Raw genomic sequence first — 17,402 nt, 5'->3', positions numbered from 1 at the left:
TTGGCTCACCGCATGAGGTATTTATTTAGATTCTCAAGTTAAGAGAAAGATACATTGAAACATAAAAATATACAACTCATCATTCAAATATTTATTTTAGGTAGTAAAGGCTTTTATTGTTCTGAATCCTGATTACAAGTCACATGATCAAGAACAACTGAAAAAGGAGATTCAGGAGCATGTAAAAAGAAATACAGCACCTTACAAATATCCCAGAAAGGTAGGTACTCTAATTAAGAACAATATTTGCTTAGTATTCTAGAAATTTTTAGCTGTTTATTTTTTCCATTTTAATGAACATTCTCTTGAAATGTGCTATACCAAACATTTCAAACTGAACTAATGACATGGTTAAGAAACAGAATCTTTGGGATTAAAATGAAACTCTTAACCTAATTTGTAGGATCATTTGGCTTACTGGACTTACAGTAAATACTAAATATCACAAAAAATATCCTCAACAATATCCCTTCTCCCTTTTTTGGCTGTTACCAAAAAAAACCTCCCAATTGGTGTCCTGATTCTTTCACCTAGTTCATAATAGAACTGTTACATAATTGACTTTGTCTAAAGATGAAAACTTCTGGCCTAATTTTCTTCCCTTGGATATCTACAGGTAGAATTTATTCAGGAGCTGCCAAAGACTATTAGTGGGAAGATAAAAAGAAACGAACTGAGGAAGAAAGAATGGGAAACAATTTAAGTCTATTCCATTAATTATGATGGTCTCTAAAAAATAAGACTCTGTAAAATCAAAGATTATGAAACGGTGGTAAAAAATGTGATAGTATGCTTATGAACTAATTGATTTAAAATATCCTGTGGTTATAACCTCACAGGCTGGATTCTGAAATAAAACATTCAATAAATTCCTCTGCATCAGTGTCAATGTTTTTAAAATTTGGTAATATAAAAAGAATACCACCAGTTGTTGAGGAATTTTTAAACACATAGTGTAGAAGCAATTTCTGAACTAAATCTCTGACCTATTGAATTTCAGATCTTAGTTGAGTAATTCTACCGATACACTGACTATAAATCAGAACCAATTTCTAAGGGGTGAAATAAAATGAAACAAGTTATAAAGGTTTTAGAAAAGTCTTAAATAATAGATTATCATAATTCTCAAAGTACAAGTATCTCCCTGAAAATAGTGTAGGGATTTTTTTATTGGTCACACTGTTATTCACATAATTTAAAAATAATTTAAAATTCATTTCAAGGTCTAAGTGTAAAAGGATATCATATACTGTACACCTGAAATTGATATAATATTGTATGACAATTATAATTCAATATAAAGAAATAGGATATCATGTATTAATATTGCTATTATATTTAATCTAATAAATACAGTTTACCAAATATTTAATTTGTGGTTCTTCAAAAAAGTGTGATAAGTTTGGTAACAGTTAATATATGAAATATAAATAAAATAGTGTAAGACATTATCAGCATACTCGTGTGTGGAAATTCAGGGGACAATCAGGATTCATACATGGAGAGAAGACAAATTAGATAACTGGTGAATGAAATTAGAAGACTGTGATATTATTTTTTTCTATTTTCAGTGTGTGTGTGTGTGAATGTGCTGAATAGCCCCAGAGTAGCTTACAGAGCTCAGATATGCAGTCCTCACAACACGTAGTCCTATACACACTTTTTTCTCTTTACTGCACTAAAAGTCACACTGAAGTAAAAACATAGTTTAGACATAAAAAAGGTCAATTTCTCATTGAAGGTCTGAGTCTCAATGAATGTTTAGTAGAGAAATTTACATTTCTGTCACAAATAAGGTTTGTTTCTAGAGAACTAAAAGTGAGTCCTCCTGGGGAATCAGATAGAACTATACTGTTCGCTCTTTCCTTTTGAAGTGTTTGTTCCCACTTGAAATAACCACAACATTTTCTCTTTTCTTGGTACTTCCCAACAGGACAACAATAGAAGACTTTTCCATGGTTTGGTCCATTATTAGAAACAGTAAGTCTCTTAGATCTTCGGCCACACTTGCATAAAGGAGGTGTTATTTTTCCATTCTTCCAAGGCTCTTGCAGATTAACTGTAGAAGTTAAGACAGAAGGGACAATCTTCCAGGAAGAAATTGCTCCTGGGGAGTCATTAGATGATGCAGGCTTTTCTTCATGAATAGTGAAAGTCTGTTTTTTTGCTGGTGGGAAAAGTGGAGGACTGGATGGATTCCTTTTACTATCATCTAAACAAAGACGATGTTTCCCCAAAACTAAAGGATGAGACACATCGGAATTAACACTGTTGAAATTACTTGATTTACGTTCAGGTAATTTAAAGCCAAAAGTATCTGAACCTGGATCTTTGGCTTCCTTTATATTATAAATAGTAGTATGGGGACTCTTATATACAATAGACTTAGAGGTAACAGATTTTTGAGGAGTTTCTTCTGTGCCTCCAAAGTTTTCATGACTTAACATTTCAGATTCTTCTAAAACTATTACTCTTTCTCCAGAATTAAGTGAAGTGCCTACATTTGAGTCACTAACGGGAGGTATACAAGATATATTTTGCTCGGGCTGAGATGCTGGCAGTAAAGCTACATCCTCCCAATCAGCCAACATAGGTAAACAGTCAAGAGCAGAACTCACTTCCATATCAGAAACATTATTAAAAGATGAAATGGTAGTTAAAACAGGTACCAGTTCTGAACCAACTGCTAAAGACTTAGAATTGGTATTAAATGCAAGATGTTGGTTTATTTGCTTCTGCATAGGTGTATTCCGGCTGGAAGACTGCAACTGCCCCAGAGAAGTCCAGGACTTAGTAGCATTAAAGAGAGATAAACAGCTTCTGACATTGCAAAGACCTGCTTTTATGCTGTCCTTTTGTTGTAACTGATCCTGCTGTACCTTTATAGGAGAATTCACACCAACTGACTTCATTTGAATTTTCTTGTAAGATTTTATTGAATTTTTAGGCTCCCCACCATATATGCTGGGATCATGAGTGTTATTGGTACAGGCTGATGTTTCTTCAACTTGATCCATATTCAAATTTCTGGTGAAAATGTTAGGATTCCTCTTAGTGGAAACCTAAGATTCCACAGATAAAACCAACAATTTTAGAAACCCTGCATTCATAATTTCTTTAGTATTATATAATATGACAAAAAAGAAAAACGTCAGCACCGATTGATCTATAAATGACAGCATACATAACATCTACATTTCAGTTAGCCTGTAATTACTTCTGGAGTTTGAAATAACAGAATAAAGAGGCAAGACACCACTAACCTTGTTCAAAGACCTTGTAATCTTCATTAAGCAACCATCCCTGATCATTTTCCAAGCAAGAAGGGCAGTATTCCGAGAATCATCCAACCCTGAGGAAACGGATATTAAAGACTGAATTTAGTGGTACCTATGTAAAGAAATAAACTACCACTTAAGCAGAAATTGGAACATACAGTTGGTTTTATGATCATCTACTAAATTTCATCATATAAAATGGTCTTGTGGAAAGCTGTGGCAGCCTCACCAATGAAAGATTTCCCACATTTAGTCATCTGGTCCTGAACTTTTGTTTGTTAGGAGTTTTTTTAATCAGTTTTGATTTCAGTACTGGGATTGGTCTGTTCATAATTATTTTCTGTTTCTTCCTGCTTTGGCCTTGGGAGACTGTACCTTTCTAGGAATTTGTTCATTTCTTCCAGGATGTCCATTTTATTGCCACAGAGTGGCTGGTAGTAGTCTCTTATGATCCTTTGTACTTCTGTGATGTCAGCTGTAATTCTTTTTTCATTTCTAATTTTGTTGATTTGAGTCCTCTCCCTTTTTTTTCTGGATGAGTCAGGCTAAAGGTTTCTCAATTTTATCTTTTCAAAGAACCAGCTTTTAGGTTCACTGATTTTTGCTATTGCTTTCTTTGTTTCTATTTCATTTATTTCTGTCTGATCTTCATGGTTTTTTTCCATCTACTAACTTTAGGTTTTGTTTGTTCTTCTTTCTCTAATTGCTTTAGGTGTAGGAATAGGTTGTTTGAGACTTTGTTGTTTCTTGAAGTAAGACTGTATTGCTACAAACTTCCCTTAGAACTTCTTTGGCTCCAGCCCATAGGTTTTAGATCACTGTGCTTTCTTTTTGTCTCTAGGTATCATTCTTTAACACCATACATAAAAATAAGCTCAAAATGAGTTAAAGACATAGATGTGAGACTGGACACTATAAAATTCTTAGAGAAAAACACAGAACACTCTTTGACATAAATCACAGCAATATCTTTTTTGATCTGTTTCTGAGTAATGGAAATAAAAACAAAAGAAATAAATGGGATCTAATTAAATTCAAAAGCTTTTGCACAGCAAAGGAAACCATAAACAAAATGAAAAGACAACTCACAGAATGGGAGAAAATATTTGCAGATGATATGACAGACAAGGTATTAGTCTCCAAAATTTACAAACAGTTCATGCAGCTAAATATCATCAAAATAAACAACCCAATCAAAAAATGGGCAGAAGACCTAAATAGACATTTCTCCAAAGAAGACATACAGATGGCCGAGAGGCACATAAAAGATATTCAACATCACTAATTATCAGAGAAATGCAAATTATCAGAGAAATGCAAATTAAAACTAGAGATCCCTCACCTCACACCAGTCAGAATGGCTATCATCAAAAAATTCACAAACAGTAAATGCTGGAGAGGGTATGAAGAGGAAACCCTCCTACATTGTTGGTGGGAATGTAAACTGGTACAGCCACTATGGAAAACATAAGTGAGTTCCTAAAGAAACTAAAAACAGAGCGACCATATGATCCTGAAACCCTACTCCTGAGCATGTATCTGGAGAAAAACATGGTCCGAAAGGATACATGCACCCCAATGCTCACTGCAGTGCTGTTTACAATAGCCAAGACATTGAAACAATCTAAATGCCCATTGACAGAACAATGAATAAAGAAGATGTGGTACATATATACAACGGAATATTATTTGTGGTAGTTATAGTCACTAAGTCATGTCTGACTCTTCTGGGCTGTAGCTCACCAGGGATTTCCCAGGCAAGAGTATTGGAGTGGGTTGTCATTTGCTTCTTCAGGGAATCTTCCCAACACAGAGATCAAACTCATATCTACATTGCAGGCAGATTTTTTACCACTGAGGCATCAGGGAAGCCCAAAGGAATATTACCCAGCCATTAAAAAGAATGAAATAATGCCTTTGCCACAACATGGATGGACTTAGATACACTGACTGAAGTAAGTTAGACAAAGAATATCCTGTATCACTTACATGTACAATCTATCTATCTACCTATATATACAAATGAACTTATTTACAAAATAGTAACAGACTCAGAGACTTAGAGAAAGAACTTATGGTAACAGGGGGAATGATGGGGGGAGGGATAGTTAGGAGTTTGGGATTGACATATACATTCTGCTATATTTAAAATGGATAACCAACACAGACCTACTGTATAGCGCATGGAAAGCTGCTCAGTGTTATATGGAAGCCTGGATGGAAGGGGAGTTTGGGGAGAATGGATACATTTACATGTATGGCTGAGTCTCTTCACTATTCACCTAAAACTATCATAACATAGTTTGTTAACTGGCTATACTCCAATACAAAATAAAAAGTTAAAAAAAAACAAACAACAAAAATTAAAACAAAAATAAAATGGATGGGGACTTCCTTGGTAGTTCAGTGGCTAACACTCTGCAGGGGGCTGGGATCCCTGGTTAGGGAACTACATTCCACATGCTGGTAACTAAAGATTCTGCATGCTGCGACAAAGACCAAATATCCCATGTGCCACAGCTAAGACCCAGTATGCTGCTGCTCATCACTTCAGTCGTGTCCGACTCTGTGTGACCCCATAGATGGCAGCCCACCAGGCTCCCCCGTCCCTGGGATTCTCCAGGCAAGAACACTGGAGTGGGTTGCCATTTCCTTCTCCAATGCATGAAAGTGAAAAGTGAAAGGGAAGTCGCTCAGTCGTGTCCGACTCTTCGCGACCCCATGGACTGCAGCCTACTAGGCTCCTCTGTCCATGGGATTTGCCAGGCAAGAGTACTAGAGTGGGGTGCCATTGCCTTCTTGAAAAAGAACAGATACATGTATATGTATAGCTGAATCACTTTGCTGTATACCTGAAACTAATAACATTATTAATCAACTATGCTGTAAAATAAAAAGACTAAAAAATAAAACCACATGATTATCTTAATAGATGCAGAGAAAGACTTTGACAAAAATTCAACACCCATTTATGATAAAAGCTCTGAAGGAAGTGGGAATAGAGAGAACTTACCCTAAAATAATAAAGGCCATATATCACAATCCCACAGCTAACATCATTCTCTATGGTGAAAAGCTGAAAGCATTCCCTCTAAGATCAGGAACAAGGCAGGGATGTCCACTCTCACCATTTTTATTCAACATAGTTTTAGAAGTCCTAGTCATCACAATCAGAAAAGAAAAAAAACAAATAAAAGGAATCCAAATTGGAAAAGAAGAAGTAAAACTGATACTGGCTGCTGAAGACATGATACTAGTCATAGAAAATCCTAAAGATGCTACCAGAAGACTACTAGAGTTTATCAACAAATCTGGTAAAATTTCAAGATACAAAATCAACACACAGAAATCTTGCATCCTTATACACTAACAATGAAAGAGCATAAAGAGAAATTAAAGAAACAACCTCATTCACCACTGCATCAAAAAGAATAAAATACCTAGGAATAAACCTACCTCAGGAGACAAAAGACCTATACTCAGAACACTTCACAGTGTTATATGAAACACAGCATATCTTATGATACTGCTGAAAGAAATCAAAGATAACACAAACAGATGGAAAGATATACTGTGTTCTTGGACTGGAAGCACCAATATTGTGAAGTGACCATACTATCCAAAGCAGTATACAAACTCAATGCAATTCCTACCAAATTATCAGTGGCATTTTCCACAGAATTAGAACAAAAAAAAAGTTACAATTTGTAGGGAAACACAAAAGTCCCCAAATCACCAAAGCAATCTTGACCAAAAAAAAAAAAACAAAAAAAAACAAAAAACCGAGCTAGGGGAAACAGGCTTCCTGACTTCAGACTATACTACAAAGCTATAGTAATCAAAATAGTATTAAACTGGCACAAAAACAGATATATAGATCAATGGAACAAGATAGAAAACCTAGAGATAAATTCATATACCCATGGTCAATTAATCTATGATAGAGGATGCAAGAATATACAATGGAGAAAAAAACAGTCTCTTCAATAAATGATGCTGAGAAAACTGGACAGCTACATGTAAAAGAGCAAAATTAGAATACTCTTTAACAATATACACAAAAAATAAACTCAAAATGGATCAAAGACCTAAATGTAAGCCCAGACACCATAAAACTCTTAGAGGGAAATGCAGGCAGAACATTCTCTGACATAAATCACAGAAGTTTTTATTTTGATCTACCTGCTAGAGTAATGAAAACGAAAATAAAAATAAACAATTGGGACCTAATTAAATTTAAATGTTTTGCATAGCAAAGAAACCAATAAACAAAATGAAAAGACAACTCACAGAATCAGAGAAAATATGTGCAAATGAAGCAACAAGCAAGAGATTAATCTTCAAAATTAACAAACAAAATAAATAACTCATGCAGCTCTATGCCAAAAAACCAGATCACCCAACTGAAAAATGGACAGAAGATCCAAACAAACATTTCTCCAAAGACACACAGATGGCCAAAAGCACATGAAAAGATATTTAACATCACTTATCAGAGAATTGCAAATTAAAGCTACAATGAGGTATCATCTCATGCCAGTCAGAATTGCCATCATCAAAAAGTCTCCAAACAATAAATGCTGGAAAGGCTGTGGAGAAAAGGGAGCCCTTCTACCTTGTCAGTAGGAATGTAAATTGGTACAACCACTACAGAATAGTATGCAGATACCTTAAAAAAACTAAAAATAGAACTACCATTATGATCCAGCAATCCCACTCCTGGGCATATATTCAGGGAAGACCATAATCTGAAGATATATGCACCCCAATGTTCACTGCACCACTGTTTATAACAGTCAAGACATGGAAGCAATTTAAATGTCCATCAATAGAGGAATGGATATAGAAGATGCGGCACATATATACAATTGAACATTACTCATCCATGAAAAGGAATGAAATAATGCCATTTGTAGTCACATGGACTGACCTAAAGATTATCATACTACATGAAGTATATCAGAGAGAAAGACAAATATGATATCACTCATACATGGAATCTGATTTTTAAAAAAGATATAAATGAACTTAATTACAAAACAAAAACAGACTTTCAGATATGAGGGGAAAAAGGGGTGAGGTATAAATCAAAAGCTTGGGATGAACATACACACACTACCATATATAAGATAGATAACCAACAAGGACCTACTGTATAGCACAAGAAATTCTAATCAATATTCTATGATAACCCAAATGAGAAAAGAATCTAACAAAGAATACATGTATATGTATGTAAGAATCATTTTACTGTACACCTGAAATGAACACAACATTGTCAATCAACTATAATTGAATAAAACTAAAATATATATAAAAAATATGACCAACATTCTGTAGGGATCATGTTTTATGCATAATCTAATAGTCTTGTTCAGTTTTTTCACTAGTCTATTCTATTATTTGGGCATTTGTTTACAGTCTCCATTTGATATGGCTAATTCTTTTCATTTTTTTTTTTTTTAAGAAACTAGAAATCCACTAGATAACAGTCTTATATAAAACCTTACAATATTTTAAGGAAGTGGTAATTTGAAAATCTTGGAAATAATCTGAATGTATAGACTAGGGCTTTTTTCAGGCTGAGGATATTCTTTGTTAACGACATCACTGAAAAATGAGATGCAAATGAAAGACTGTATAAAAATAAAATGACTTACATAATAAAATTAATCTCAAGATATACTAACCAAAATGTTCTCGCCCCAAGAATTGCATTCCCACTTCCTGCAGGGCACCACTGAGTCCTTTTGGTTTTCTTCTATAGAAAATCTAGTCAAATAAAAGACAATATATTTTAAAAAATAATTACTATGTGAAAGGCTATATAGTTAGCCATTTACTTCTCATGATTTTTTTCTATTAGATTTGAAATGTGCTTATTTTTGTGTTGTTTTTATATACTTTAAGAAAAGTATTTATATGGATGCTTCAAAACAAAATATTTTGTTTGTAGAAACCCATACCCATGTGTGAAGTGAAAGTCGCTCAGTCGTGTCCGACTCTTTACAGCCCCATGGACTATACAGTCCTTGGAATTCTCCAGGCCAGAATACTGGAGTAAGAAGCCTTTCCCTTCTCCAGGGGATCTTCCCAACCCAGGGATTAAACCTAGGTCTCCTGCATTACCAGCTGAACCACAAGAGATGCCCAAGAATACTGGAGTGGGTAGCCTATCCTTTTTCCAACAGATCTTTCTGATCCAGGAATCAAACCGGGGTCCCCTGAATTGCAGGTGGATTCTTCATCAACTGATCTATCAGGGAAGCCTATGTGTAGGATAAAGTTTAATAACTTTTCAACAGAAGGAAAGTGAACATGCCCCCTTACCTTGTAAGTTACTCTGAGATCAATCCAAGAATTAAGGAACACAGGTTTTAACAGTTGTTTTCTTTTACATTCATACTCCAGGCAAACCCCCAAGTCCCAGTCTGCATCAAGAATATTAGAACAAAGTCAATGATGCTAATGGGTTTTACTTACGCTATTATTTATAAACAAAATGCTGAAAGTCAACATAAAACAGAACTTAGAATAATATATAACAACATACACTATACTATATTTTATATATAGCATATACAACATATGGAATATATTATATACTATGCAACACATAATAGAAGAGTAAGATTTTTTTGCCCTAATATTTAAAAATTACTCATAACTTACTAGTAAGAAATTAGGTCAGTAACTAAGTTTCAAAATGATTTCTTAAAAGCCCAGTAAAACACACTGATATTTCAGAAAGAAGAGTAAGGCATCACATTACAAGGCTTAGATGGAAAAGATTATCTGCTTTCAACATTCTAGAAAATATTAATGTAACTGAGAAACCAAACATCTTACAGGGACCCTGTTGGGCTATACCCCACAACCATGCAAGCACTGTACTTGCCCAACCTCAAGACCAAAGAAAGAGCCCAGAGTCAGTGACAGAGACATCAAGGGTTTAATGAACAGGGGGATTGTACATGTCTGAAGCATGGTCTTGGAGCATACTCCATCACGTGAAGCAGATGGTGGGCAGGACATGACGGCAGCAGTCTTCGGCAAGGTTTTACCAGTTATAGAGGGAATTGACATCAGTTGGTTCATCACTTACTAGGGAAACCAGCTGAGGAGAAAGCCCTCATGTCCCTTTGATAAGCTATCATGGTGGAGATAAAGATTCTGGTCTAAAGATATAAAGATTAGAACAATCACTAGCTGGGGCTAAGGGCAAGTATGTATTAAGAGGGGAGGTCAGTCATATGAGTAGGGTGTAGGTCAAGCAGGGGTATACAGAGAACAAAAGAACAGCCATCTTGAATGGCCTGATCATACAGACCCATACACAATTATCAATGCTATGCTGTCAATGACAGAGCACTGTTAACAATGACTATTAATGGCAATGCTCTATCAGGGCATATAAAAGATGTACTTTAAATGGCCCATTTTTTCCCTTGATGTCTACATTAGAAGCGTGAAAGTATAAAAGCAAAGATTGCAAGGTGAATATGGATTCTTTTTATCAAAATTGTAGAAATACCATGATAAAAAAACTTTCACCGGTCTTTGCCCAGATTCAGGAGAATAGAGAAATCTAGAAAGATTCTTAAAATTTAGAGCTTAACTTTTAAAGGTGTTTAAAAATTTAAAAATATGAATGTTTACTTTTGTTGGTTAACATCATGCTAGACATTTAAGATTTCTTTTTGTGGCCAGGAAGGTAACAAGTGTAATTCTTACTAGAGATAAAGAATTACCTAGTGGCAATGCTACTCATTAATGATTGCTAAATATAAGTTATTTTTTTTACCTGACCAAGTAACAAACGCACATAATTTTACTTCAGAAGTGGAAATATCTGACACTGTAGTAGCAAAAATAATTTTCTTCTGTTGCTGAATCTTCTGAATCCATTTACAGAACTGAGATAAACAAATCTTCAGAGGGACTCCTTCATCAACTTGAGCCTAAATAGAGTCATATAATCTGAATTCAATAACTGAATTCCATTATTGCACACATAATTAGGCACTATGAGGAGGATATACAACAAGGAAGAAGAGGTTTTAACTGGCAGTTTATCTAGTGAAAAGATGTTAAAACACACAGGAGAGAGATAATACAACAATTAGAATTCTGCAAGATAAGAAAAATTACATTGACTAATCTAAAATCACACAGAAATACAATAAAGATATCCTGATAGGCAGAAATCTGATATCACTTAATTTTCATAAAATATATTTGATATACATTTTTATAACACTATTCTTTCCAATTTTTTTTTTTTTTTTGCTGTACCATGGGGGAATCTTAATTTCTCAACCAGGGATCAAACCCACGACCTCTGCAGTGGGAGTACAGAGTCATAATCATTGGACCACTGTGGAAGTCCAGTTTTTTCTGATTTTTAAAGATTCCAATGGGCTTCTGGAGGGGACAGTATTTCTAACAGTGAATGAATCTAATTCCACATGGCATATAGCTTTTATTCTCTGAGTTTTAATATTTACATCTTTCCTGCTTGTTTTTTGTTGGAATGGGAGGATGAGAAGTGGGAAAAAGAGAGGGCATACCTGCTTTATGCCTGTCAGTTCCATGCAAAATTCAGAAAGAATTGGATGTTCCTGAGGCTGAACATAAGCATGGAACTCAGATTCAATCTCTCCAGTTGATGTGTTCAGTAATACAGCTGGAAATTCAACTACATGAAAGAATCATCAAATGACAGTTGAATACATAATTGTTAAACTAATGCTGCAATCACTTTAAATTAAGTATATATTGATATTACCTTCACATAGTATTATTAAATAATCATTGTTTTAGTGAAAGCACATTAAAATGACCAAAGCAGTGTAATGTAATGGTTATATAAAATTATGCCAAAGAATAAATCAAACTATTAAAGTTACATGTATATCTATTTAAAACTCTTGAATGTATTTCCATAATTAGAAGACCATATGAAAGTTGAAACATAGTTCTTTTTGCAAAGGTATTTTTTTTTTTTTTTGAAAAAATCTCTAAATGGATTTTATTTGCATATACTGAGCAAAACAAGCCAGAGAAAAAGGGTTCATACTGTATGATTTCACTTACACAAAACTCAAGAACAGGCAAAACGATCATGCTGATAGAAACGAGGCCAGTGGTTAAGGATGGAGGTGAGATTGACTAGAAGGGTTTTCAAGGACCTTCTAGGGTGATGGCAATGTTCTATATCTTGAATGGGGTATGAGTTATATTGTTGTATGTAGGTATAGGGACAATCTCATTATCCTTATAAAAGTAATTGTTTTTACATGAAAGCCCCAAATTATCTGGCTTTCTTGCACAATGACAAGAATGAGTTTCGAGTGATTCAGGAGACTTTTATTATTCAGTTCTTTAGAAGATTTCCAATCCTTTCCTGGGGTAGATTCATGCTAATCTTTACCCCAGAGAATTTCTTGATATGGGCAAGAAATATGCACAAAAGTGTTTCTGTACTATCCATAATAGTATAAAAATCTCACCCCACTGAAATAAATCTTGATCTTTTAGATACTATTAACGTCAACCATGTTTAACAAAACTTAAAAAAAAATACACCCCTTGGTTAAGGCAGAACTACAACTAAACTATCACTAAACTAAAGATGATAACTAACTGGTTTTGAAACTTTCAAGCAAAGGTATTTTTTAAATCAATTTCTATGTATTTGAGATTTTGAAACAATTATTTTATATGCTGACACTCTTAAGTATTAGGTTTGTGGTCTTTTTTGTCATCAGATTTCATAGTAAATTACCAATCCACAGATCATTTTGTTTTCTTATTTAGCATTGTGTGTGCTGTGTGCTAAGTTGCTTCAGTCATGTCCAACGACCCTATGGACTGCAGCCCACCAGGCCCCTCTGTCCATGGGATTCTCCAGGCAAGAATACTAGAGTGGGTTGCTGTTCCCTTCTCCAGGGGATCTTTGGCCACTGGCAGTCAAGTTCAGACTTACTTATTTCCTGATTCCGGTGGCATTTCCCATCATTCCAACATGTTGACTCAAAATCAATGATGATTAAGTAGTCAAACAACTGCTCTGCAAAAGATCAGAATGTCCTTATGTATTACCAGTGTTAAAAGTGCAAGACTACAGAATGTAAAGAAATGAGGCACATTACTTACCAGATTTGCTTCTTCCTAGGTTTCCATTTGCTGGTGGAATTGATTTTCTCCTAATTAATCCAAGCTGCCTAAAAATGTAAAACAACCCAGGTATGTTCAACAAAATCATTCATATTCCTGTTTACATAAGTTAACAAACTGATGGTATAACCCTCATTAATGTACTAATGTATTGTGATTGAGAGGAAACTGAACTAGACTTTGAGGGCAAAAGACTTTGGTTCTTTGCCCTCTTCTGACTTTAGCAGTCATTCTACCAAAGACTGTTCAAACTACTACACAAACTACTGCACTCATTTCACATGCTAGCAAGGTAATGCTCAAAATTCTTCAAGCTAGGCTTCAAACAGTACGTGATCTCAAAATTTCCGGATGTACAAGTTTGATTTAAAAAAGGCAGAGGAACCAGAGATCAAATTGCCAACATTTGTTGAATCATAGAAAAAGGGAATTCCAGAGAAGTATCTACTTCTGCTTCAATGACTACATTAAAGCCTTTGACTGTAGATCACAACAAACTGTCAAAAATTCTTCAAGAGATGGGAGTATCAGGCCACCTTACCTGCCTCCTGAGAAACCTGTATGCAGGTCAAGAAGCAACAGTTAGAACTGGACATGGAACAACAGACTGGTTCCCAATTGGGAAAGGAGTAAGTCAATGCTGTATATTGTCACCCTGCTTATTTAACTTATATGAAGAGTACATCATGAGAAATGCCGACATGGATGAAGCTCAAGGGGGAATCAAGATTGATGGGAGAAATATCAATAACCTCAGATATGCAGATAACACCACCCTTATGGCAGAAAGTGAAGAGGAACTAAAGAGCCTCTTAATGAACGTGAAAGAAGAGAGTGAAAAAACTGGCTCAAAACTCAACATTCAAAAAACGAAGATGATGGCATCTGGTCCCATCACTTCATGGCAAATAGATGGGGAAAAATGGAAACAGTGACAGACTTTATTTTATTGGGCTCCAAAATCACTGCGGATGATCACTGCAGCCATGAAATAAAAAAATGCTTGCTCCTTGGAAGAAAAGCTATGGCTAACCTAGACAGCATATTAAAAAGCAGAGACATTACTTTACCGACAAAGGTCCGTCTAGTCAAAACTATGGTTTTTCCAGTAGTCAAGTACGGATGTGAGAGTTGGACCACAGAGAAGGCTGAATGCTGATGAACTGATGCTTTCAAATTCTGGTGCTGGAGAAGACTCTTGAGAGGTCCTTGGACAGCAAGATCAAACTAGTCAATCCTAAAGAAAATCAACCCTGAATATTCACTGGAAGGACTGATGCTGGAGCTGAAGCTCCAATACTTTAGCCACCTGATGCGAAGAGCTGACTCATTGGAAAAGATCCTGACGGTGGGAAAGATTGAGGGTAGGAGGAGAAGCGGGCAACAGAAGATGAGATGGTTGGATGGCATCATCGACTTAATGGACAAGAGTTTGAGCAAACTCTAGGAGACAGTAAAAGACAGAAAAGCCTGGCATACTGCAGTCCATGTGGTCACAAAGAGTCAGACATGACTAAGCGACTTAACAAGTCATTCTCCCTGCATGGGCTTCAAAGTGCATATTTGCAAACAGACTGTTTCTCTGTGCTCCTATTATTTTATAGTAATAATGAGGAACTCAAGCGGTTGTAAAGATGCATTGAAAACCTAAGTTAATTTTGCTTTTGTTTTTTTCCAGTCTTTGCTATGTGAAGAGCACAGTGGAGAGGAGAGAGGGCAGGTCCAGTCTTCTAGGAGTTTAAAATATCTGGGTAAGTAAACTAGATATTCATGGAAAACTAGTGTAAGGTAATATATAATAAAGGATCCTTATGGGCAATATTCTAAGTCCACAGAAAGGGAATAGCTTGTTACCTGAAGCCTCTTGGTAGGTGTCAAGACAAAAGACCACCAAGGCAAAGAGCAGAAGGAAGGATTTATTACTTGCAGCAAGTAAATATAACACTAGGGATCTTTCCTGGTGTTTCCCACACCAGTGTCGCCCCTAAACTGCAAAACTGGGTAAGTTTAAGCTAAGGGTACATGCATGTTTCATGTAGGGGCTTAGGTGGTTGAGATTCCAAACATTAGCTGATTGAAGTCAAGAGAGTCAAAAAGGTCAACATCATCATCCCTTGGGTTCCAGGTGATTGGGTGGTTGAGTGCTTCAGGTTAATCTTTACCATTGAAACAGAACTAGGAATTTTTTTTTTCTTTTTGGCAGCTTGGCAGGATATTGGTTTCCAGAGCAGGGATCAATCTTGTACCCTCTGCAATGGAAGCTGGGAGCCCTAACCACTGGACCACTAGGAAACTCTCAAGACTAACAGTCTTTACTTCTGAGATATTATCTTTGCCACTGTTACTTCTCTTGCCTGGTAACAGCTGTTTCTGCATTCTTTGTTTCTTTAATAGCATTAATTTCTGAACTTCTCTGGCAGTCCAGTGGTTAGGAATCCACTTGCCAATGCAGGGGACATGAGTTCAATCCCTGCTCCAGGATGACTCCACATGTTGAGGGGCAACTAAGCCCATGGAGCACAACTACTGAGCTCGCCCTCCCCAACTACCAAAGCCAGTGCACCCTAGAGCCTGTGCTTTGTAACAAAGAGTAGCCATCTCAATGAGAAACCTGCAGACCATGACTAGAGAGTAGCCTCTGCTTGCTGCAACTAGAGAAAAGCCTGCACACAGCAACAAAGACCCAGTACAGCCAAATACAAAATAAAAAAAATTTTTTTAAAAGGATCACTGTGGCCAGCCTCAGACCACAAAATGGCTTCTCTAATACTGAGAAAGTCATGTCTGGTTGTCTTTCTCCAGCGAATATCTGCTTATATGCTTATTGAGGTCTTAGGCTTACTGACATCTTAAGTGTCCTGAGACAAAACTATTCAATACTTTGCTAGGTAGACCAGGCAGACACCACTCATTCTAGTTTCCCTGTTTGACCTGTGATGGGAAGTTGAGAACAATGGTTAACATCTATTGATTCTTTACCATATAATGGTGGTGGTAGTTTAGTCAGTCTTCTGATTCTTGGAATCCTCTGTCCATGGAATTCTCCAGGCAAGAATACTGGAGTGGGATGCCATTTCCTTCTCCAGGGGATCTTCCCAATCCAGGGATCAAACCCCGGTCTCCTGAACTGCAGGCAGATTCTTTACGGACATATTACGCACTGAATCAAGATGGTGATCTCATTTCATCCTCAACAACTGTACAAAACAGTCCTTTCTGCTACCTATATTTAATCGGTGAGAAATCAAATTCGGCAATTTGCCAGAAAACACGTATTTACTATGTGAAACCAGGATGATCCAACTGTGAAACCCATGCTTTCACGAATGCATTCCACTGTTCCTATTAATTAGAAATGTGAAAAGCGTGTCCAAGAATCAGGAAAGAGGCCATGATTCACACTGTGAATTAAACAGATCACTAGTAAGTGGTAGGGTGAACAGCTTGATAGGTGGAGTAATCTTGATAGCTGCCGGTGAACTCCAAATGGTCCCCTAGGGCCGTTCTTAATGTTCCCGGAGACCTAGAATAGGCAGACACTGGCTGAGGGGCACAGAGTAGAGAGCCCTCCCTGGTCCTTCACGCTGCAACAAAGAGCTGACTGAGGCTCGAGACTGAAGTCCCAGAAGAGTGACCTTCCAGTTCAGGCTGGCCAGTGCACGCCCAAACTGCAGAAAATGGAAGCTGAACACCGCGGACACTGACGCGAACGCCAGCGCCGGATCAGGAGCGATCCCCCGCCACCGCCCAGAACCGCCTTGCATACCGTGCGAGTCTTTTGGTCGCCATTCCTGACGTTCCTTTCTAGCCTCAGCCCAACTGCCGGAAGTCGCTGTACCCCTACTTCCGGCCCATTCAAACGCCCCGCGCGGCTGGGGAGGCTGCTGCGGCGGCTTCTCTGCCTGTGGCTGAGGCAGAGGCGGCGCTCATTTTTACTCTCTCTCC

The 17,402-nt window shown here is 36.7% G+C and overlaps 2 protein-coding genes across 6 annotated transcripts in view; one reads left to right on the top strand and one right to left on the bottom strand.

The window, feature by feature from the left end:
- ACSM3 (acyl-CoA synthetase medium chain family member 3) overlaps window positions 1-869 on the top strand; it is a 57,480-nt gene extending 56,611 nt beyond the window's left edge. For all 3 annotated transcript variants that reach the window (XM_044935812.2, XM_006062634.4, XM_006062633.4), the window contains 2 exons: window positions 101-220; window positions 617-869. In XM_044935812.2, coding sequence (XP_044791747.1) covers window positions 101-220; window positions 617-703 — 207 coding nt within the window. In that variant the 3' untranslated portion in view covers window positions 704-869. The remainder of the gene's footprint in view (window positions 1-100; window positions 221-616) is intronic.
- On the bottom strand, window positions 91-17,362 carry ERI2 (ERI1 exoribonuclease family member 2). 3 transcript variants are annotated; one of them, XM_006062632.4, is made up of 9 exons: window positions 17,224-17,362; window positions 13,437-13,504; window positions 13,267-13,350; window positions 11,849-11,976; window positions 11,083-11,239; window positions 9,609-9,709; window positions 8,969-9,050; window positions 3,264-3,352; window positions 91-3,062 (listed from the first exon to the last, which is right to left on the bottom strand). In XM_006062632.4, exons 1-9 carry the CDS (start codon window positions 17,244-17,246, stop codon window positions 1,725-1,727), a joined length of 2,070 nt encoding a protein of 689 aa, XP_006062694.4. In that variant the 5' UTR covers window positions 17,247-17,362; the 3' UTR covers window positions 91-1,724. The 3 variants fall into 3 exon arrangements, with proteins under 3 accessions (XP_006062694.4, XP_025130351.3, XP_025130352.3); XM_025274566.3 differs by having other exon boundaries at window positions 11,104-11,239; XM_025274567.3 differs by having other exon boundaries at window positions 13,267-13,345; window positions 17,224-17,347.
- Window positions 17,363-17,402: the final 40 nt, after the last annotated feature.

Source organism: Bubalus bubalis, chromosome 24 (genome assembly GCF_019923935.1).
Source record: "Bubalus bubalis isolate 160015118507 breed Murrah chromosome 24, NDDB_SH_1, whole genome shotgun sequence".
Taxonomy (NCBI): Eukaryota; Metazoa; Chordata; class Mammalia; order Artiodactyla; family Bovidae; genus Bubalus; species Bubalus bubalis.
This window is presented reverse-complemented; position numbering and strand designations above follow the sequence as displayed.